The following is a 24259-nucleotide window of genomic DNA, read 5'->3' as shown; positions in this document are numbered from 1 at the left end:
GATGGAGGTGACAGGGATGCAGAGTCCCGAACACAGACGGGAGGGGTGAGCAGGGGGAGGGGCATCCGAGCCCCGCTGCTGTTCAGACGAAGGGGAGGGTGGAGATGTCCGCGGTCCTGCGGGATGAGAAGGGGGCGTGGCGGGCGGTGAAGGCAGTCGGCAGGCAGGTGGTCTCGTCCTCAGGACAGGAGGACCCTCTCAGGTTGTCCGACGTCGGAGCCTCAGCCGGGAGCGGGAGGGATGTTTTTGCCTTTAGCTTTAGCACGAGCTAACGCATCAAACTGGCTGACTAGCCCAACTTAACTAGTCAGCAAACTTCTACCAAACTACTGTACACGAGACAGTAGTCTACAGGAAGTTTCTCCTCTTTGTGGATAAGCAACGTTACTTATCCACATAAAGTCACAACTTAATGACCAACAGTTCTCCACTAAACACGACGTCGACTTCTCTCAGCTGTTCTCAGTCTCAGCCGCCGATGCGCGCTCCCGCGGGCTCCCGTTGGAACCAAACGGACCGTTGACGCTCTCCCCGCGTGCACGCACACACACACACACACACACACACACACAGTAAAGTACATGCTGTCACGTTCTCTATCCCCCATACAGTACCGCAGCATAACATAAAATGCAACATAAAACGTATGTAATGCATTAACATAACTTTTCCATGCAGAAAACATAAACCAAATATAACAAATAAACGAATAATATAAAAATACGATTTTACAGGGGCTGACTCTGGCTGGGCTTCAATACACAATACTTTAATAGTTTGTTCCGTCTTCTGTTTTGCAACTTTATTTGCCCCATGCTGCAGGTATTTTTTTTCTTTTTTACGGTTCTCACACACATCCGACCGTTACGTTAGTCTCTTTTCTTCTCTTTTCCCGCTATTCAGTGACGTAAACACTCATTGGCAAAGAAAATAGATTAAATCAATGCTCTGTGTTTTTATCCAACATCGGAAAAATATAATTTAAATGAAATATTTCCAGGGTGCAACACCTGCACGCCCTCCTAATTATTTTTTATTTACTCTCATTTGACTTTTAATCGTTTTCCAGTTTTATTTGATGTTTGGACCATTACATCGGAGCAGTTTCTATTTTAATGACATTGTGCTCCTCACACAGATCAGTAAACAGTAAATACTTGAATCAGCAGATGTAAAGCGCCAGACTGAACAGGATGTGGAGAAAGTGGAGCTGGACTGAAATGAGACCCGACAAGCTGATCAAACTTGGTGCTAAACTTATCGTAACCAGGGAGTTCTGGTTCAAACGAGCAAGTCAGACAGTTTGTGGAGTTGGACTCGCCACTGCAGGACCAGTATCTTTCTACCTGCTTGGCCTCGTGTGGTGAAGTTACACAAGTGCTGCAGTGAGCACTTGGAAAGGAAGTTTGTAGGTTTATAGTGGGCCGAGATGTAGGTTATTTGACGTTTATTATAGACCACCATATTCCGATGTAAGAAATATTAAAGTATAAAAGTATTAAAGTACAGAGGTATATGAGCTCTTATGGTTGTAGTGGGTGGCCCTGAAAAGGGCCGTTGTTTGGTTGAAACGGTTAGATGGTTTAACCCCCGAATCCGTACAGGGTGCGTCCCTGTCTCTTGAGCGCGTACACCACATCCATGGCGGTCACCGTCTTCCTCTTTGCGTGCTCGGTGTAGGTGACGGCATCACGGATCACGTTCTCCAGGAAGACCTTCAGCACACCGCGGGTCTCCTCGTAGATCAGACCGGAGATACGCTTCACCCCCCCGCGGCGAGCCAGACGGCGGATGGCGGGTTTGGTGATTCCCTGGATGTTGTCACGGAGGACTTTACGGTGACGCTTAGCGCCTCCTTTACCGAGACCCTTTCCTCCTTTTCCTCGTCCGCTCATGTTTGCTGCTAGATTTTCTGGTACAAAGTGTGTCAGGTCTACTGAATGCTGGTTATAGCTCTTGTCTGAGGACGTGTTAGAAGACAGGGGCGGACCTGCTCTTCTTCTCGTGGTTAAACGGTTGTTGGTGAGTAGTTTGTGTGTTAGCGCCTCCTACTGAAAAACAACTGGTAGTAGCCTCGTGTTTTGTTGTTTCGACTGAACGAGAGTCCATTTCACATCCTCTGTGTGTGTGTGTGTGTGTGTGTGTGTGTGTGCGTGTGCGTGTGCGTGTGCGCGTGCGTGCGTGCGTGCGTGCGTGCGTGCGTGCGTGCGTGCGTGTGTGTGTGTCCCACCTTCAGCCTTTACCAGAAATGGCAGCACTTCTTTCAAACTGCAGAACAGCTGAACACGTGTTGAATCTGAAATACCTTAGTCAGGTGATGAAGTGATAATGAATCATGATAACGAATCGTGTGTGTGTTTTCTCTTGATAAAAGGTCTGAAAAATAAATATAGATGGTATTTTAATCTTTGTTGTACCCCAGATGTTTTATCAACGTACTTTACTTTCTTTATTGTCAGTTATATCTGGCCTTGTCTTATATTCATACATAGTTATTAAATGTCATGTTTTATCTTTGAGTCAGACAGCTTCAATACAATGTTTGTTTTGTAGAATAAGCCCCAGAAATGCTTGACAGAATCATTTTGTCTGTCCACTGTCCACTGTCAGTAAAAAGAAAGCCGTTTATGAACAACATCCAGAAACGCCGCCGGGTTATCTGGGCCCGAGCTCATGTAAAATGGACTGATGCACAATGGAAAAGTGTTTTGTGTTCTGATGAGTCCACTTTTCAAATAGTTTTTGGAAACACTGGACGTCGTGTCCTCCGGACCAAAGAGGAAGCGGAACCATCCGGACTGTGACAACACAAAGTTCAAAAGCATCTGTGATTGTATGGGGGTGCATTAGTTCCCATGGCAACGGTGACTTACATTTCTGTGAAGGAACATAAACGCTGAAAGGTACATACAGATTTTGGAGCAACATATGCTGCCATCCAAGCCACGTCTTTGTCAGCAAAGACAATGCCAAGCCACATTCTGCACGTGTTACAACAGCGTGGCTTGGAAGTAAAAGAGTCCAGGTTCTCCCCTGGCCCGCTTGCAGTCCAGACCTGTCTCCCATTGAAAATGTGTGGTCATTATGAAGCGTAAAACACGACAGAGAAGACCCCGGACTGTTGAACAACTGAAGCGGTTCATCAAGCAAGAATGGGAAAGAATTCCACATGAGAAGCTAAGACAATTAGTCTCCTCGATCTCTTCCAAAACGTTTATTGAGTGTTATTAAAAGGAAAGGTGATGTAACGAAGTGGTAAACATGCCCTTTCCCAACTTCTACTGCACGTGTTGCAGCCATGAAATTCTAAGTTAATTATTATTTGAAAAATAAAATAAAGCAAGGGAGACGAGCCTGGCATTAAATGCAAATTGTTATCATAATTATCATTTTCTATAGACCATAGGCAGTGATTAATGATGGGGAAAAAGTAAACTAAAAAAAACACCATCTTAGTTTTACAATCAATTTAAAATACAAAATATATTGGACATTTTTAAATATATATATTTATTAAAAGGTAGTGTGTTGTGTCGATCACAACCTCAAAACCCATTTATAAAAGCCACCAAAGATTTCAGGATAATCTCATTATCCCCTCTTTGAGTACTCAACTTCCCTTCGGGGATTAACAAAGTATTTTGAATTGAACTTAAAGGAAAAATGATCAAGATAATTTATTTTCCATTTCTTGAACATAAGTATTGCAGTCAAATAAATATAAAAGATACATACTTATTTTGTCAGCCTATATTTTTCCAAAAGCCACTGTATTAAAAATGAGTGAAAACAGGACTCTGTTAGGCTCTTTTAATGTGCGTCGCTGAGGCCTCGCATCGGAATCAACATAACGGCAGAAGAGTTTCATTTCAACATGATCAAAGGGAGCCGCTCACTGCTTTCAAGGTTTAAAAGTGGTAACATTAAGCAGAAAGACTTGAAATGTTTAATTTCATGGAGTCCTGGACTCATTGCATATCAAGAAAGCGCATAACAACATGAACAGAACTTCAAGTTTTTAAGTGCCGTGTGTATTTAATATTCTTCAAAGACAATGATGCAATATTTGTCCATCTTAAACAGAAACAAAACAATATTTAAAGCTCATGAAAAACAAAACTCCTGCTGTGTTGTGGCATTGCTACATGTCCTCCTTGTCAGTTGATTTGTCAAAGCTGCTGTTGGTTGCTAAGGTCACAAGGCTCCCTTTGGATCGCGTTTCATTTCTTCTACAAAAAAAGTCATGGCAACAATATCCACAGAAATACAGTATTCATTGCAATGCATGAAAATAGTAATGCAAGCATGCTTCAAGCTTTCAGTGTACAGGACATACATATTCAGTCTCGTCTAAGGCAAGTGTATTTACAGGGTGATGAAGACCAGCACACTCCTAGGCAGCTCAAAGTCAAGTCTCAAATACAAACACACGGATTTTGCACCGACTCGTGTTTGAATTAGGACAAAAGGAAATGGCAACACATTATTTTACTATCTAGTTTCTCATCTTTACAAAGTTCTTTTATCATGCACCATGGCTTTTATGTTACTGTACAATATCCATTTTTACTAGGTACTGAAGTGGCTCAATTCAACTGAGACGGTTACTTCCAGCCTTACAACAATAATACACTTATGTCTTGCGTCCTGAGAATAAAAAGTATAATAAATGAAGAGATGGAATTATTCAGGTGCATTGGGAGCATAAAAGACTGACTAAAAGGGGTTAGCTAATATACGCAGATTCATAAAATCATAACAGGAAATTAATGTCTCGATTGACGGTTTCAACTGCTAATGAAGCACAGACACAGGCTTTTAAACACTTAAAATAAAAGTCTAAATCTGTAAATATGTAAGATTTTTTTTCTTCTTATAATTTTCTTTTCTTGCTCATCTTATACCCGTTTACTTTTTGGCTGCTAAATATCATATCCAGAAGAGGTGCAGTAACTTGCTGAAGTTGCACTTTCTCAAGAAACAAATGAAACATAAATCCTCCTCTCTTTAAAAAAGAAAAAAAAAGCCACGGTGATTAGTAGTCGGTCTTACAAAGATTTTAATTTATTAATGTGTATCTGAATGTCCACATGTAACTTAAATATATAGATAAAAAAATTAAGCAGGTATTTCGTGTCAGTCTATCGTCAGCATCCTGACCGGATGGACAAACTCACAAAAAAAATACATGGATTGAACCTTTAAATATAGTTAATCATTATCTCTGTTGCACTTTACTGACATCACAATACTCACGCAAGTTTTCGCAGGAAAAATAAACAGATACATACATTTGTATTTGACTTCCTCCTAATGAAGGGAAGGTGCCTCTTCGTGTCTCAGGGTGAGGATTCCCCTCACTGAAACACAGCCCTACATTTAACCGGCAGTCTAAGACTAAACTCAGCTTCCTCATCATTCACTTTCATAGGTTTAGTAGTTCTACTTATTTCATATTAGCAAAAAAGACAAAAAGAAATGAGGCTACAGTAGTTTTGTTGAATAAACATTCTGCTTTCTCCATCCATCACAACTCATTCTAAGTATACATGGATATCCGATTCTGCATCCTACAACAATGCACTCATTGACTTTTCTCTCCATGTTTCCTCCCCGACGGCCACTCTGCATCTGTCTGAGGGCGCTGGCTTCAGAGAGACGTGTCCTGGTGGACTGAATGCAAACAGCCAAGCAGCTGGTAGTAGGGGCTACCTGGAGTAGCCACAGTCTCAAAAACGGACTGGAAGGCCCTGCGGTCCAGCTCCTCGTCGATCTGGTGGCGGTAGAAGTCCATGGCCACCAGGCAGAACAGGCTGACGTCCACAGCTTCACTGGAACCCATTCGGCTAATGACATGTGGCAATCTGGTTCCAAGCAGAGGAGGTTAAGGACAATAAACCACCCAATGGAATGAGTTGTGAAACATTATTTCTGCATTCAAACCTCCATGCTGCAAAAAAATGAAAAACAAAACCAAAAACCTGGATATGGGATAGGATCCCTTTAATGGCCCTTTTCCACTAGTATCTACTCAGCGCGCTTCTACTCGCCACGCCCCCATCTTGCACTTCTCCACTACGGGCCGAGGCGGGTGGAGCCGCGCCAAGCAGATACTTTTTCTGTACCTATTCTGTCGAGGTTCTGAGCTTGTTGAGTCGGCCCTGTATCTGAGGTCATCACACTACAGGCCACTGATTGGTCGGGGGGCGGGGCTGTCAGATGTTTGAATCAGGAAGCGGGAGTCAGCGCGAGAGCGACTCGCGGCGATTTTATTATACAGCGCAAAAGTCTGTTTGGTGATCCAACTCTGAGGTGCAGATGTTCATAAACCTGGGGGCTGACGAGAGAATTAAAAAGGGATGTAGACGGGCGATAAGGAACGATCAGATCCACCAGGAGCTCCGTTTTATTCTCAGCCGCTCGCGGCTCCAGCTGATTTCTCATCAGCGCCGACACAAACAAAGGGGTTGCGCAATCGAGTACGTCACAGCAGCTTCACCCCACCCCCCCCACTTCTCACCTGGCTGTGGAAAAACAAACGAGGACAAAGCGGGTGGAGGCGAGACGATGCGTGACGAGCCGTCCCGAGGCGAGTCGGGCTGAGTAGGTACTAGTGGAAACCACCATAAGTGTCAGTTTTCACTAGAGGCCAAAATTATGACATAGTTAATTATGAAAGGTTCAAGAGTTATGCCCTTTTATCCTAGTTTGTGACCATGGTTATCCAAGTGTATTTTTGGCATCTCCAAATGGCCATTTTTCAAAAGGTCTAAATATAATCTTACAAAAACATGTGTAAAATACTAATTTTTTTGTGGTATTATCATCAAATTTGAACTTGCACTAGATAAGGCTTCATGCTGTGGTGCCATTGTGTTTTCCAGCTAATAAGTCACAGATTCACTATCTGCAGGCATCTGATTACAAAACAAATTTCCGGCGGAGATAAAAACCTATTTCAGTATGTCCCCTCCTTGAACTGCCACCTTACTGTGGTGGAGGGGTTTGTGTGCCTGAGTGATCCTAGGAGCTATGTTGTCGGGGGCATTACGCCCCTGGTAGGGTCTCCCATGGCAACCTGGTCCTGGGTGACGGGCCAGACTTAGACCGGTTCACAAGCTTATCATGGTGAAGAGGAACTCAAGGGCCGTTGCCTCGCCCGGATCGGCGTCGCTGGGGCCCCGCCCTGGAGCCAGGCCTGGGGTTGGGGCTCGAGGGCGGGCGCCTGGTGGCCGGGTCTTTGCCCGTGGGACCCGGCCGGGCTCAGTCCAAGGCGGCGATGTGGGCCCGCCTTCCCGTAGGCCCACCACCCGCAGGAAGGTCCATGAAAGGCCTTGTGGGCTGGGTAGCAGTCGTGGCCTCGACGACCCAATCCCTGGACCAAAACCCTCTCAGTGGGGACATGGAATGTCACCTCGCTGGGGGGGAAGCAGCCGGAGCTTGTGCATGAGATTGAGAGATACCGGCTAGAGATAGTCGGGCTCACCTCCACACATAGCTTGGGCTCTGGAACCCAGCTCCTTGAAGGGGGCTGGACCCTCCACTACTCTGGAGTTGCCCAGGGTGAGAGGCGGCGGGCTGGTGTGGGCTTGGTTATAGCCCCCCAGCTCAGCCGCCATGTGTTGGAGTTCACCCCGGTGAACGAGAGGGTCGCTTCCCTGCGCCTTCGGGTCGGGGAAAGGCCTCTCACTGTTGTTTCTGCCTACAGGCCGAACGGCTGGCCTGGGAACGCCTCGGACTCCCCTCGGAAGAGTTGGAGGAAGTGTCTGGGGTGAAGGAAGTCTGGGTATCTCTGCTGAGGCTGCTGCCCCCGCGACCCGGGAACGGATAAGCGGCGGAAAATGGATGGATGGATGGATGGATGGATGGATATTTCAGTATGTCCAAACTTAGATTACTCAATGCAAGTAGCACTTACAGGGATTCTGACAGTTGCGGGGAAAACATAAGAGTGTTACTTTTCAAAAGAGACCAAAACCATCCATGTTCTTCAAACGGTTCAAGTACAGCTTTTGATTTACTTTTGGTATGCCTTGGATAGGCATTGTATGCACAATTATGCAGATAAAACAAGAATGGTATGAGGTTAATTGCCATCCTGCTCCGGAGAGCTCCCTCACGTCATGCAAGGATACAGGGCTGAAATCCACTGGGAGGTGGAGGCAGACACAAAGAAACAGGAAAGGCTCCACATGGCCATTGCCACCGGTGTCCTCTGTGTGAAGTTGGACAGAGACAGGAGCACCCAATCACGGACCATTGAAGACTGGCCTGTGGCATGGAGAGTCTGGAAAACCTGGGAATCCGTGAAAAGATAAGTGAGTTTAGGCCTTGAATACACACAGAGAATCTGACATGTGTTTTCTATGTCATTGATCTCATTTCTTTTTTTAATTTCTGAGAAAATAATTCAGTGTCTCTGCTTCAGCTTTATGTCTATCAGAGAAAAGATTATTAGCAGGGCTGCACATAATTATTTTGGTCTGGTGCTCAGAGGAGCCCCTGGATATGTGACTTGGGCCTCCAAAAACGCGGTGACCCGTCTCGCCGGATCGATAAAAGAGGGTATTTATTCACTTATAAAGATTAATTAACAAATTATGGTGCGTGTTAGTCTGTAGAGTCAGTATAAGTAAGTTACAGTTTTTATCGGCCAGATTGGGATGCTCACGGCATATTTTGCACCTAGGGTTGCCACCTTTCAGAAATAGAAATAAAGGACGCCCCGATTTCAGCAGCGCAGGAGCCAAAAAAAAGCCCCAAAACTTCTAAACTAACTTGCATGACTGTACAGACAGCCAACCATATAGCAGCTGAAATAGCCGCCTATGCTCTGTATGTCCACATCAGCCAAGGTGTAGAATATGGTGTAAAAGTTAATTTATTTCAATAATTCAACTAGAATATGGTGTAAAAGTTAACTTATTTCAATAATTCAACTAGAATATGGTGTACAAGTTAATTTATTTCAATAATTCAACTAGAATATGGTGTAAAAGTTAATTTATTTCAATAATTCAACTAGAATATGGTGTAAAAGTTAATTTATTTCAATAATTCAACTAGAATATGGTGTAAAAGTTAATTTATTTCAATAATTCAACTAGAATATGGTGTAAAAGTTAATCTATTTCAATAATAATAACTTAAAAGGTGAAACTAATATATTACCTAGTCTTACTGTACATGCAAAGCAAGATATGTTGAACCTTTATTTGTTACAATTTTGATGATGGAATTGTTTATTGATTTCATAAAATATTCTCTAATTTATTTTTTATTTGGGGTTTTCATAAACTTTGAGCCATAATCAGAGAGCAGCGTCTTGCTGGTGCAGGCACTGACGGACACTGGCTGATTTATGGTTCCGCGTTGCACCAACGCAGAGCTTACGGGGTAGGATACGCGGGAGCGCGAACGTACGGTACGCGTCGCCGCGTAACATCTTGCAGCCACTTCTCGGCGAACACACGTTTTCTGTTCGATTCGATTAGTGGTTCAGTTTGGCGTCTCTTTGTAGTTGGTGGTGGTGGAACGCCAAAATAATTACTTAATGGCGCTTGCTTCTTGGACATTTTGACGAGACGTGTCGGGGTTTGTTCAGTAAAGCTGATCCTTACCTCTCTTCCTGCCCAACAAGCATGGAGGGGGAGTAAGGATGCGCTGTGATTGGCCAGTACCAACTTTGAGTGGGAGTTCTGGGGAAAAGCTCTCCCAATAGATTTTTTAATATTAGTATTCTGGTCTGGCCACAACCAATAATATGAGCCCCAGCTGTTGGTACGCAAAAGCGCTTCGCAGCAAAAGATTGACAGCGCACTGTGGATTTTGATGGCGCATGTGCTCTGGCGGCCCACTTATGTGCAGCCCTGATTATTAGGACAGTCTATAGTTGCCAAAACATACCATGTAACCAAATTGGTGGGACTGAGTTTAATTGAAGTTCAGTGTAAAGGTCAAACCTTTGAGAACGATAGTGCATGTTCCATCATAGAATTTAATTTCAACGGACAGACTGAGGTCAAGTTTTCCCATATGTTTCTTCCCATCTGTGCCCTCGTGTCCCGGTGCTGACCTTGTAGACGACGGTGGCCATGAACTGTGGGTAAGGTTGCTGATTGGACAGGAACTCTCCAATGACCTTGTTCATAATGTCTTGTGCTGGGAAAAAATCATCCAGAAACTGGGGCAGGATCCTGGCCACGACCCGAGCTTCGCTGGGTAAACCCTTCCGGATCCTGCAGCAACACACGGCAGCACTGGTCAACAAGCCCACCCCGTCCCACTGACCCATCATGAAAGCTACCTACCTAGAGATTAACAGCAGGTTAGAAATAAAAGAACATGCAAAGTAAAGGTTTTTGATTTGATTTTTGATCTGATTTTTATTTTGTACATGTAAAAAACAATTAAAAAGATAAGAAAACAAAACAAAGCAAACAAAAAAAAACAACAAAACAAAGAATTTCATACTTGATATCTTAATTTACATGTGCAAAAAGGAGTAGGAAGAAGTGTAAACTTATTTTTATTTATTTATTTTTATATATATTTTTATATAGATATACTTATTGACACCGTACTATACTATCTCTATATTAACTCCATCTGCTCTATATCTATACATATCTACTTACACACGTATTCTCACACACACACACACACACACACACACACACACACACACACACACACACACACACACACACACACACACACACACACACACACACACACACACACACACACACACACACACACACACACAATAGTGTTATCTGCAGGCCCCTAAAAGCTGCTAAACCCCTTCCTCTTTGTCCCTTGTTTTTTATCTTGTAATGACTGTGGGTGAAATGAGTGTATGAAAGTGTGTGTACCTGTCAAAGAGCACAGAGACCCTCTCCATGGCAACGATGATGGACTCGCTGTCGGGGGCCTGCGGGTCTGAGTAGGTGGGGCGGCCGGCAGGGCTGGCTTTCTCCTTGCCTGAAGAGAAACCAACATGACCTGCCGTGATGCCCTGAGGCTCCAGTGCAGCAGGGTCACAGTCAACCTGACCTCTAAACCCTGTTGCCCCTGAAACCGATGCAAGCACCGCTGAGAGGGCGAGAGGAATGGGGGGGCACCGGTTGGACCAGTGGAAATAAAGGTTAGAGTGTCATCACATGACTCAGATTAGAATTGTGTGGAACAAAAACAGAAACATTGTGTTTTTCTGGGAGCTACCATCAGTCAAATGACATCATTTGGGCTTTTAGTGAGGGTCTACTGCCAAAACATTACAGTTTTCAAAATTATGCTTCCTGGGTAAACAATGTAAGATAAGCCTCTCCCTGTGACCTGAAAATGCTTATACAGGACTGTCTCAGAAAATTAGAATATTGTGATTTTCTGTAATGCAATTACAAAAACAAAAATGTCATACATTTTGGATTCATTACAAATCAACTGAAATATTGCAAGCCTTTTATTATTTTAATATTGCTGATCATGGCTTACAGCTTAAGAAAACTCAAATATCCTATCTAAAAAAATTAGAATATTCTGGGAATCTTAATCTTAAAATGTAAACCATAATCAGCAATATTAAAATAATAAAAGGCTTGCAATATTTCAGTTGATTTGTAATGAATCCAGAATGACTTGCACATTTTTTTATTTTTTTTTTTTAAATTGCATTACAGAAAATAAAGAACTTTATCACAATATTCAAATTTTCTGAGACAGTCCTGTATGCACGTAGTTAAACTCAGCATGTCCAAGAGGGAGAGATTAGTCTTATAGTCACATGGCTAATGTGGTCCAAAACTATTTTCATGGCGGAAGCAAATGGGCAACAACATGCTAAGAACTGGTTAGTAAGTGCCATCCTAAGGGTTAGAGGCAGGGTGTATCATCAGAGGAACACTATCTATTACATGCAGGAAACAAGCAGCTGTACAACATACTCGCAAGGAAAAGTACATTTATATTTCTTATTCTGTTATGAGAGCCCTACTGAACAGGGCAGTGGAAGATGCTGTAAAAGGCTGATCACAGTGACTTAATATACGGATAAATGTTAGAAAGAATCAGAATTGTAATTGTAGAAGAAATTATATTTAACGTTACAGGTACTAGTACTTGAATTGCTGCATTGATTCAGTTTTAATTTTGATTTTTTTTTTTTTTTTAATCATTAAAAAATGTAATGATACATTTTCATCAATCAAGGTCCAACTTTCTTGTAGAGCATTGAAAGATAAGACACTTGTCCCAGACCCTTTGTTTAATTTCCAATCTGCGTCATCAGTCACTGAGGTCCAAATAGTTTGCTGGACATTATATGACTTTACTGAAGGAAAGTTCTCAACAAGAACAACAAGGACATGTGAAGGGTGTTCATATGTCCTCCTGGACTTGACAGCAGCATTGGACACTGTGGACCACACCGTCCCCCTGGAGACCCCTTAGGGGTCGCAGACCCCCGGTTGAAGACCTCTGTCTTAGAAGAACTAGACCAGGGGTCGGCGACCCGTGGCTCTTTAACGCCGCCCTAGTGGCTCCCTGGAGCTTTTTCAAAAATGTTTGACCTTTTTTTCTTCTTTTTTCCTTTTTTTCCTCTTTTTTTCTTCTTTTTTTCCTTCTTTTTTCCCTTTTTTCTCTTTATTTTTCCTTTTACCTTTCCTTTTTAATCTCGACATTTCAACTTTTTTCTCAAAATTTTTACTTTTTTCTCCACATTTTGACTTTTTTCTCGAGATTGTTCTTCAACATTAATCTTGACATTTCGACTTTTTTCTCGACATTGACTTTTTTCTCAAGATTGTTCTTCAACATTAATCTCGACATTTCGACTTTTTTCCTCGACATTGACTTTTATCTTGAAGTGCATAATGAAAAATAAAATCTTCCCCCAGTTATAACAAATATAGAAACATGCAGCATGTGTTGTTTTCATTCTAAGGCTTATACAAGACTTTTTTGTGGCTCCAGACATATTGGTTTTTTGTGTTTTTGGTCCAATATGGCTCTTTCAACATTTTGGGTTGCCGACTCCTGAACTAGAGGGTCATACAGTACTAGAACTAGAAACAGTCCATACAGATTAATTAGCCAGCGAGCTTAAAAGAAATAAGTGAGAGCTGTGGTTGACACCAGCACCAATCCCAATCTTCCACATGCCGGTGATTAGGCGAGCATGCAACACAGTCCCGGTGTTGAGAGCTTACCGGTGTACATGCAGGTGAGCATGAGCCCCAGGGCAGCCATGGCTCGGTGTGGCGAGGGCATGTTCACTCGGTCCACGCTGAGTTTGACCAGAGCTTCTCCGTCCACGCGGGACAACTGCTCCGACAGCAGGAGGCGCTCCAGTCCACGCAGCACGCAGTGGTAAACCATGGAGGGAGTACAGTCCTCGCTGGCCGACACCATCACGCCACACAGCTGGAACAAAGAGCATTGCAGATCTAAGAAAAAGACAGCTTTTTTCCTTGAGGGGGGCAAAAGTTGTGAAACTGATTTTTGTTTATATTTTTAGTAAAATGGGATGAGAATGATGTACAGTTGTGTGAAAAAGTGTTTGCCCCCTTCCTGACTTCTTATTTTTGTTGCATGTTTGTCGCACTTAAATGTTTCAAATCAAACAAATTTAAATATTAGACAAAGATAACACAAGTAAACACAAAATGCTGTTTTTAAATTCAATTCAATTTTATTTATATAGCGTCTAATACAACAGATGTTGTCTCTAGACGCTTGAAGGTTGAAAAATGAAGGTTTTTATTATTAAGGGGAAAGAAAAATCCAAACCTACATAGCCCTGTGTGTATATTTATGTTTTAAAACATAAATATACTGCGGTTTATCACGTCTTTGGAAAGGGGAGTTCAATTTCTCCAGCCACACCCAGGCCTGATTACTGCCACACCTCTTCTCAATCAATCACTTAAACAGCCTGACAAAGTGAAGTCGACCAAAAGATCCTCAAAAGTTAGACATCATGCTGCGATCCAAAGACATTCAGGAACAAATGAGAAACAAAGTAATAGAGATCTTTCAGTCTGGAAAAGGTTACAAAGCCATTTCTAAAGCTTTGGGACTCCAGCGAACCACAGTGAGAGCCTTTATACACAAATGGAGAAAACATGGAAGAGTGGTGAACCTTCCCAGGAGGAACCGACCAAAATGACCCCAAGAGCAGCAACGACTCATCCAAGAGTCACAAAAGACCCAGAACAACATCCAGAGACCTGCAGGCCTCACCTGCCTAAATTAAGGTCAGTGTTAATGACTCCACCATCAGAAAGAGACAGGGCAGAAATGGCTGCATGGCAGAGTTCCAAGACCAAAACCACTGCTGAGCAAAAAGAACATAAAGGCTTGTCTCAGTTTTGCCAGAAAACATCTTGATGATCCCCAAGACTTTTGGGGAAATACTCTGTGGACTGACGAGACAAAAGTTGAACTTTTTGGAAGGTGTATGTCCCATCTGGTGTAAAAGTAACACGGCATTTGAGAAAAGGAACATCATAGCAACAGTAAAATATGGCGGTGGTAGTGTGATGGTCTGGGGCTGTTCTGCTGCTCCAGGACCTGGAAGACTTGCTGTGGTAAATGGAACCATGAATTCTGCTGTCTACCAAAAAACATCCTGAAGGAGAATGTCCGGCCATCTGTTCGTGACCTCAAGCTGAAGCCACTCGGGTTCTGCAGCAGGACAATGATCATAAACACACCAGCAAGTCCAACCTCTGAATGGCTTCAGAAAAACTAAATGAAGACTTTGGAGTGGCCTAGTCAAAGTCTTGACCTGAATCCCATTGAGATGCTGTGGCATGACCTTAAAAAAGAGGTTCCTGCTAGAAAACCCTCCAATGTGGCTGAATTACAACAATTCTGCAAAGATGAGTGGGACAAAATTCCTCCACAGCTGTAAAAGACTCATTGCCAGTTATCGCAAACGCTGGACTGCAGTTGTTGCTGCCGAGGGCCAAACCAGTTATTAGCTTTAGGGGGAATCACTTTTTCATAACGGGTAGGTTTGGATTTTTCTTTCCCTTTAATAATAAAAACCTTCATTTAAAAACTGCATTTTGTGTTTACTGTGTTATCTTTGTTTAATATTTAAATTTGTTTGATGATCTGAAACATTTAAGTGCGACAAACATGCAAAAAAATAAGAAATCAGGAAGGGGGCAAACACTCTTTCATACAACTGTATATGCATATGCATAAAAAGTAAAGACATTTGTGTTCTTAGCAAAAAATCTGAGAAATAAATAATTACTGTTGGGAAGCCCGTTTATTTCCCTTTTAAATTGTAACACATTTGTAAGGAACGTGGATTTGTGGGATGAGCAGCGGAGCTGAGTATGTAGGTGGTCCCCATGTTGTGCCCATTCTTCTCTGCTAACGCCAGACAGCTTATATTGCTGTTGCTATTGGCTCTTGTTTTGAGTTTGTGGTACCCTCAGTTGCAGACAATCAGGTACTTGGTACCGTAAACTGTCTTCTACAGATTTGCAGGAACATATGGGCGACAGCTCTCTGCCCAGACAATCCAGAACAGACTGCACACAGCCAAGCTCCGGTCCGTTCCGGCCGCCAGGAGGCCTGCCATGTTTGTACTGGTGTCTGCAACATGTGCACTGGAACCTGAACATGTGGAGGAACGTTGGGTTCAGGGATGAGCCCAGATTATGTCCACGGCCATTGGATCATAGGGTCAAGTGTGAAGAAGACGCCAAGAATGCTGCACCAATAGAGGAGGCACCATTTTAAAAGGGAATAAACAGGCTTCCCAACAGTATACGATGTATTGCCAAGAAGCATCGTTACAACAAAGAAATAATCTACCAAACACACACTTCCACAAATGTATGTATGTATGTATGTATGTATGTATGTATGTATGTATGTATGTATGTATGTATGTATGTATGTATGTATGTATGTATGTATGTATGTATGTATGTATGTATGTATGGATGTATGTATGTATGTATGTATATACGTATATACTGAAATACTGTATGAAAAGGTTTGGGCACCCCTGATAATTTTAAAGATTTTCCATTATAAATCATTGGTTGTTCGGATCAGCAATTTCAGTTAAATATATCAAATAGCAGACACAAACAGTGATATTTGAGAAGTGAAATGAAGTGTATAGGATTTACAAAAAGTGTGCAATAATTACTTAAACAATTTTTATATATATATATATTTTTTTTTTTTTAAATGTTTCCTTTTTCATAAGAAAATGTTTAAACCGCAGTTTGCAAAAGTTGAAAATTAAACGAAAAGCAATTTTTGTTTTTTTTCTTTACTGTACCAAAAATAAACGGAAATGTGACTTCATAACCGAGGTACGTACTGAAGCGTGATTTTTTGTGTGCTGTCACACCCCTAATATATAAATAACCCCATCAGTGCATGCTTTCTTCCATTTCATCCTACCTGAATGACTCCAGCCATAAATTCAGCCCCTACATCCAAAGGGTAGTTCTCCATCATGTAGAAGGAAACTGCACACATCACCAACACATGCTGCTGGTTGTGCAGGTTCACACAGCTGGAGAACAGACAACAGGCAAATTACTAAAAGGTTTCAGCTAAACAAGTAAAAGAAATACCAGAAGAATTCTGTCTGAAATGTCACAAGCAGCAACTCGAGTAAAAGAGGTGCGCACAACTATTTAAGGCATAAATCCCTTAGAGCAGGGGTCTTCAACCTTTTTTAGCCCAGGGACGCTTGGGTGAGATAAAAACAGAGCAGGTCCCGCTTGGAATTCTTATTTTTTCCCTTTTTTTTGTGTGTCAAGTTTTAAGCCCAGTTTATAATAACTTTTGAATGTGTTTTATTCTGCTTATATCACCTTATTAACCAATTCCTGACTGGGTTATTAGCTACATGTGTTTACGGTTGATGAAACTTTGTCCTTGTCAGACGTGGAAGGAGTAACGTTAGGCCGAGCTGTAACGTTACAATCTCCAGCTTTAAGCTTCGATATTGTCACCAATTTATCCATCTGGTCTAACTAGAGTTAAATAGGAAATAGCCAAGTCCATTTCACAAGGAATTTTCTTTTCTTAAAAAACTAGCTAGCTCATTTTTCTGCTCTAAAGTTGACATTGGTCACATGACTCACGTCACGGGAATCATTTATGTAGAGTTTTAGACTAAAAGTAGATTATTATCGCAAGTTTTCTCATCATATATATATATATATATATATATATACATATATATATATATATATATATATGTAAATAATTTTTTTTTTCAACTCTCACAAATTATTTTGGTTAAAATTACTTTTATTTCTTTTTAAGTTGGAGGACCCCCTGCAGTACCTCCGCGGGCCCCCTAGGGGTCGCGGCCCCGTGGTTGAAGACCCCTGCCTTAGACTGCAGGGGGGAACTGACAAACATTATTATCCCCTTTTATATTGGCGGACAGCCCGTGTTTAACATGCCAATCTAGCATGTCACCTGTCTTTTTTAAATTGACTGTTGTGGAGTGGCGTGTTGAGCTGCCCTGCCAGTAACTGGCCTCGGAGAGTACACTTAACTAATGGAAACAACTGACGCAGGGCGGCCGGTCCTGGCTCGGATTTGGGATGACAAGACGAGGATGTCCACGCGCTCCTCATCCTCAGAGCCATGGTTGTCATAAATCAGCAGATTCTAAACCGTAATCTGCAAGTGGCGACTAAAACATAACGCAGATTTTCAAGACAAAACGTGAGTCATTTTCAAACTGAAGAGGCTCAGAAAGAAGTTATTTGTGGTCAATGAACAACAGTAGGAGTGGCAGAGGGAGACTTCTGGTTATATTCAGTACTGGAGTTGAGGGGTGATGGCATGGTGTGTTTATATGTGATATACCGTGAAACCCATATAATTTTGAAAAATACCGTGATATACATTTATGGTCATACCGCCCAGCACTAACTCATTCCACTTTAAATTAATTCCGGTCTTTCTGCGCTGCTCGTTCCCTCGCCCGTCTGTCTCCATGATGCTTATATTCCGCGCTGGGCATGTTTTCCAAACAAAGTTTCAAGATGGCAGCACGCAGTAAACGCTGGTCAAGAGCAGAGACCATTTGTTTAATAAATAGCTTGGAGGACCTGGAAATAATTAAAAGAACAGATGGAAACAGGAAACATGAAAATTGTGAGCTTTTCAAAGTTGTAGCAGCTAAGTTAGTTTTTCTTCCGGTAGTTTAACTTCTGGTCCCCCCACTATCCAATCAGAACCTTCCCAACCCCCAGACCTGTAGAGGAATTGGAGAAAGACCATCAAACGTGTTTTCCATGTAAACCTCAATTCAGAATTACTATTTCCATGTAAACTCAAAGGAAAATAGTTTAATTCGGAATTATTTAATTCGGAATTAAAAACCTGTGGCCACTGATGTTTTTTTCCCATATTTGTATGATAGACAGTACGGGAATCAATATGGGAAGTACCAACACCTTTTCCACTAAAAGCATTGGACACCGGGCCGTCATGTTACGTAGTACCATCCGATAACAAGTTTGAGATAAGAGAAGAGCAACACTTACTGAGCAATGGCCTTGAGATTTGACAAAAGGTACTCTGAAACTGCAGGGACCAGTTGTTTGACCGTTTCGTCGAGCAGATCACACTCCAACACGTACAGTACCCCATGAAGGGCCCCCATGCGGCTGGGCAGGTGGGTGCTGCGCAGGGTCACCTCCAACAGGCGACACACAGGCTCAGCTACGACTTTGTCCTACAGAAATTAATGTACAAATGTTATACATTTAATGCAAATGTTAGTTTAATGGTACATTGCCGATGTCCACAGCAGTTTCTTCCACCGTCTCAAGCGCCAGACGGCAGAGCGCTGTCACTCACCATGCCCAACACGGCCGCAGCTTTGCAGATGGCAGGCACCAAGTACTGGTTCAGGATCTCATCCTCTGGTGGGTGAAGTTTCTGTAGTTCCATCAGGGTGGAGAACATCATGTCAAACTGATTTCTCTCTGTGAAAAGGTCCGACACTGCCAGCAGCTAAAGAAAATATTAAGAAAAGAAAGACATGACAGGTTGAAAGAGCTGGCTTTGGTCCATTCACCAAGGACAACAGCTCCACCAATATTTCATTTTTCTCCAAAAACAGAAACATATATGATAGAGTTGAATGACGTCTTTGACGACGCGCCGTCTCATCCACTGGTAGTTTTATCTATAAAGCAATCTTTGGTCTATCTCCCACATTATTTTGCAACTACATTTCCAGAACCCACAGCAATTACTGCTCACGTTCCAATGATTTATATCTGCTAAACATGTCAGAGGTGCATTCTGAACTAGGTAAACACTCTGCACCTGCTGCCTGGAACTCCCTACAGAAGACACTAAATCTGAAGGATCTCATCACTTTTGGAAACTTTAAAAGCCGTATGAAGGATCTTGCAGCAGCTACTTTTCACACTTGTTGTTTTAATGTAAATTCTTAATCTTGTGTTTTAACCTAGCACACATTTTTATTTATCTTGTTGAGTATTTTATTTATTTATTTTATTGAGTGAGTTGGTGGTGTCTGTTTTTAATTGTTGCATTTTTAATGTGTCTCTGGCTGCTGTCTTGGCCAGGCTTCCCTTGAAAAAGAGGTCATTGTATCTCAACGGGACCGACCCGGTTAAATAAAGGTTCAATTAAAAAATTCAAAATCATCACTACAAATTTGAATACATCGGATTCAAAGTGGAACATTGTTAAGGTATGTAAGAATAATCTTTGACATTAGGCATTAGCTTTCAAAGCACTAGTTAAAAAAGTGTAAGTGAATAGGTGATGTGATGGTTGATGGTTTGTCCTCCAGCTCACCGATCGAACCACTTCACTGATGAGGATGGTGGGAATCCGCCTGCTCCCCGGGGAGCCGGGGATCAGCCACTGGCTGTAGAGCTCCAGGAGGAACTGGGAACACGAATGAATATCCACACCTGCACGGTGCTTCCTGAAAAGCAAACAGACATTCAAAAAAAGCTTGCTCCTGTGGAAGCCATACATGCCCACGCCCCAACACCGCCCACGCCCCAACACCAACACCGCCCACGCCCCAACGCCGCCCACGCCCCAACACCAACACCGCCCACGCCCCAACGCCGCCCACACCCCAACACCACCAGGTTTATGAACATCTGCACCTCAGAGTTGGATCACCAAACAGACTTTTGCGCTTAGGGCTGGGCGATATGGACCAAAAGTCATATCTCGATATTTTCTAGCTAAATGGCGATACTCGATATATATCTCGATATTTTTTCTGTGCCTTAATTGGGGTTTCCCCCAAAGCATTATAGCATAGCATCTCTGTTAGCTTCATTTTTTCTGAGGCAAACCCTTAAAAAAACAGTCAGTTTTAATACAAAGCCTCGTGCCAAATGTCACACAGGTTCCTTTATTAACAGAGATCTGCACAATATCAAAATGTATAAAACAAATGAAATAAAAATAAACTGCCTGCATATATAGAATAAAAATGCTTCTTGAATAAAATAAAACAAATATCCCTTTCCTGCATAACAATTAAATTAAAATACACTGCAATTAATACAATGTAGACAGTAACAGGCAGACTTTTCCACTGAGGTTGACAGTTGTGCAAATAACCAAACATTTGTGCAAATCTCAAATAAAACATTCAAGTCAATTTGTCACAAAATAAGCTATATCAAAATCATTAAAAAAAAAAAAATTCTAAAAAAAAAAAAAAAAAAAAAAATTTTTTTTTTTTTTTTTTAGAAATCGATATAAACGATATTGTCTCGTACCATATCGCGTTTGAAAATATATCGATATATATTAAAATCTCGATATATCGCCCAGCCCTATTTGCGCTGTATAATAAAAATCGCTGCGAGCCACGAGTCGTTCTCGCGCTGACTCCCCGCTTCCTGATTCAAACGTCTGACGGCCCCACCCCCCGACCAATCAGTGGCGTGGAGGGTGACGACGTCAGATACAGGGCCGAACCACGACAGAAAAGGTACAGAAAAAGTATCTACTTGGCCAGCCTTTATCCATCTCGGCCCGTAGTGGAAAAGCGCAAGACGGGGGCGTGGCGAGTAGAAGCGTGCAGAGTAGGTACTAGTGGAAAAGGGCCATTAGCCACACATAATGTTTCTTGCAGTCTCTCTTTCACAAGTGTCAGCAACTGAGACAGCAAAGAGATGAGTTGGCATTTAGCAGTGGTTTTCAGCCAGTCAATAAGCTGCCAGATCAACTCCAGCTATTTTGTCTGCTGCACTTGTCTTGAAGTAACGAGGGAGTGGACTGCACCTGGCCAATTGACTTCTCTTCAATCATTTTAGCCCCTAAACATGGAGGTTCCTTCATTAAAATGGCTCAGATTGCAAAATGGTAAATGCTATATTTTTTGCAAAACTCTTAAAGCTGTTTATACTCTTCCTCTTGTGGCCAGAAAATATCACTCCTGGTCTCGTTAATTAGATTGTTTACTAATAGAGACTTGGAGCTTAACGATCGTATATTTAGTAGTCCGCATCTAATGTTTCGGTCTCTAAATGGTACCAGATGCGTATTGGTTTCAATTTTTACAAGGTTATTTTGATAAACGCCTCTATAACACAGCACCATTATGGTATCATATAGAAGTCAAAATTTGTTCAGATACTTCTAGAAGAATATGGGTAAAATAATTATTTGTTGTCTAACCTAGAGTTTATAGGAGACGTAGGCGGGGAGGCAGGCACTGGAGTGTCTGTTTCATCTTCTTCATCATCACCCCATTCTTCCTCCCTCAGTGGAGTGATGTTGTTACCCAACCATACTGAATGAATGGAGACCTGGAGAGACATTAAACACACATTACGTATATGAAACTACGCTGCTCAAAAAAATAAAGGCAACACTTAAACAACACAATGTAACTCCAACTCAATCACACTTCTGTGAAATTCAATTCAATTTGTATAGCGTCTAATACAACAGGTGTTGTCTCTAGACGCTTTCCAGAGACCCAGAACATGAACATGAACCCAGAGCAATTATTACATAAACAAAGGCAGGTAAAATCTCCCCTAGTGGGAGAAAAGCCGTAAGCCAAACAGTGGCAAGGAAAAACTCAAGAAACTCAAGAAACCTTGAGCAGGATCATAAGGGGGGACCCTCCTGCCGAGGGCCAGACTGGGGGGTCGGGAACGCCAGCAGCACACAGCAGGCAGGTGGAAGCAGCAACAGGGAATCAAACACTGCTGTTGTGCAAATGGAATAGATAACAGCTGGAAATTATAGGCAATGAGCAAGACATCCCCAGTAAAGGAGTGGTTCTGCAGGTGGTGACCACAGACCACGTCTCAGCACCGATGCTCTCTGGCTGATGTTTTGGTCACTTTTGAATGTTGGTAGAATGGGACAGAGTCTACGACCCACACAAGTGGCTCAGGTAGTGCAGCTCATCCAGGATGGCAAACCAATGCAAACTGTGGCAAGAAGGCTTGCTGAGTCTGTCAGCGTCGTGTCCAGAGCATGGAGGCGCTGCCAGGAGACAGGCCAGTACTTCAGGAGATGCGGAGGAGGCTGTAGGAGGGCAACAACCTCCACCTTTGCAGGATTCTGGTTGTGCTCCTCCTGTTCCTCCTGGCACAGAGTGACCTCCAGCAGGCCCCACATGTGCATGTGTCTGTTCACACGGGCAGAAACAGGCTCCAGGAGGGCTCCACGTCCACACAGCCCAACATCCTGCAGGATGTTTGGCATTTGCCAGAGAACACCAAGATTGGCATCTTTGCCACTGCCGCCCTGTGCTCTTCACAGAGGAAAGTAGGTTTCATCTGTCATCTTGGGGGTGGCTAGTCTAGTGGCCTCAGAGGTGGGCTTGGGTCTGGAGGACCCAGATTGTCACTCCGCTGCTAATCTCTCTGCACTGGCTTCCAGATGCAGCATCAAGTTCAAAGCTCTGCTTCTGGCTACCAAACCTTTGGCTTTGGCAAACTCTGGCTCCTGCCTACCTTCACTGCTTCATCCAGAGCTACTCTCCCTCTCCACAGCTCCGCTCAGCCAGTGAAAGACACCTGGTGCTTCCACCACAACGTGGCTAAATCAGTAACTGGACTCTTCTCTTCCATTTTTCCCCCGATGGTGGAACGACCTACCAACTCTGTTCGATCTGCAGGGTCTGGACCTACTTTTAAGAGCAAGCTAAGGACTCAGCTCTTTATGGAGAACTTCGGCATCTAGTAAAACCATCTGCGTAGTAGTAGCGGCGGCGGCGGTGGCGGCAGCAGCAGCAGCAGGGGAGCTTCGTGCTGGCCTGCGGTCCCGGTCCACCCCCCCCTCTGGTCATCCCGTTGCTGCTTCCACCTGCCTGCTGTGCTGCTGACGTCCCCGACCCCCCAGTCTGGCCCTCGGCAGGAGGGTCCCCCCTTATGGTCCAGGTCCAGGTTTCCTCCCTCCTAAAGGGGAGTTTTTCTTGTCACTGTTTGGCTTAAGGCTTTTCCCCACTAGGGGAGTTTTTACCTGCCATTGTTTATGTAATAATTGCTCGGGGGTCATGTTTGGGTCTCTGGAAAGCGTCTACAGACAACATCTGTTGTATTAGACGCTATACAAATAAAATTTAATTGAGCTGCATTTTGACATGTTTTAAGGACATTACATCAAAAGTTGGATCAGCCTGTAGTGTTTTTTCTACACAAATCCAGACCTCCATGGGTTACTACATTTGATTTCCATTGATCATTTTTATTGTCAGCACATTCAAGTATCTGGGATGTCTTTATTTATGTGTTCCCTTTATTTTTTTATTTTTTTTAGCAGTGTACTTTTACAGCATCCGAACAATGCCATAACTGGCTCCACAAAAACAGATTCACTGGTAAATATATTAATTTGCACATGCATATCCAAAAGAAGTAAAGGCAATTGCAAGTGAGAAGAAACTGCCATTTTGTTCCATATTTACAGTCATGAAGAATGCTAATTTATTCTTCTGGAATAATAGTACCAATATTATCTGAGACAGCTGATACATTTGTTTGCTGGCACAGTTGAAATATGTGCATCTATTTTTGGAAGCTCTGACGTTTTGGCATTGTTCTAACACCATAAACCTATTTCAAAATCTTGCTCCCCCAAATGTCACTTTATCACTTTATTCTCTCAAGCTTCACTTACCTGCCCCAGTTTGTATTCCATGTTGCCCAACTCCCTCTCTGTGTTAATTTGAAGTAGAAGTTTCTCATGGCTGATTAGCGTGCCTGCTAAAACAAAGAAA

General features: G+C 42.7%; 2 protein-coding genes across 7 annotated transcripts in view; both read right to left on the bottom strand.

The window, feature by feature from the left end:
• Positions 1–1583: 1583 nt before the first annotated feature.
• LOC133448541 (histone H4) lies at positions 1584–1904 on the bottom strand. Its single transcript, XM_061727166.1, has one exon. It carries the CDS (start codon positions 1893–1895, stop codon positions 1584–1586), a length of 312 nt encoding a protein of 103 aa, XP_061583150.1. The 5' UTR covers positions 1896–1904.
• A 2101-nt stretch (positions 1905–4005) lies between these two features.
• htt (huntingtin) overlaps positions 4006–24259 on the bottom strand; it is an 82437-nt gene continuing 62183 nt past the window's right edge. For 2 of the 6 annotated variants that reach the window (XM_061725965.1, XM_061725982.1), the window contains 11 exons: positions 24160–24245; positions 21700–21830; positions 19846–19978; positions 18871–19026; positions 18555–18745; positions 16441–16555; positions 13212–13425; positions 10878–11097; positions 10076–10238; positions 8136–8296; positions 4006–5864 (listed from right to left, as the gene is read on the bottom strand). In XM_061725965.1, the coding sequence (XP_061581949.1) occupies positions 5651–5864; positions 8136–8296; positions 10076–10238; positions 10878–11097; positions 13212–13425; positions 16441–16555; positions 18555–18745; positions 18871–19026; positions 19846–19978; positions 21700–21830; positions 24160–24245 (1784 nt within the window). In that variant the 3' untranslated portion in view covers positions 4006–5650. The remainder of the gene's footprint in view (positions 5865–8135; positions 8297–10075; positions 10239–10877; positions 11098–13211; positions 13426–16440; positions 16556–18554; positions 18746–18870; positions 19027–19845; positions 19979–21699; positions 21831–24159; positions 24246–24259) is intronic. The other 4 variants (XM_061725974.1, XM_061726008.1, XM_061725991.1 and 1 more) reach the window with 3 other exon arrangements.

The sequence above is a fragment of the Cololabis saira genome, chromosome 1 (assembly GCF_033807715.1).
Source record: "Cololabis saira isolate AMF1-May2022 chromosome 1, fColSai1.1, whole genome shotgun sequence".
In the NCBI taxonomy this organism is placed as follows: Eukaryota; Metazoa; Chordata; class Actinopteri; order Beloniformes; family Belonidae; genus Cololabis; species Cololabis saira.
The sequence above is the reverse complement of the archived record's forward strand: the minus strand, read 5'-3'. Positions and strand labels throughout refer to the sequence as shown.

Excerpts from the sequence above, each read along its gene's own strand:
- LOC133448541 (XM_061727166.1), bottom strand. The coding sequence starts at position 1,895 with ATGAGCGGACGAGGAAAAGGAGGAAAGGGTCTCGGTAAAGGAGGCGCT.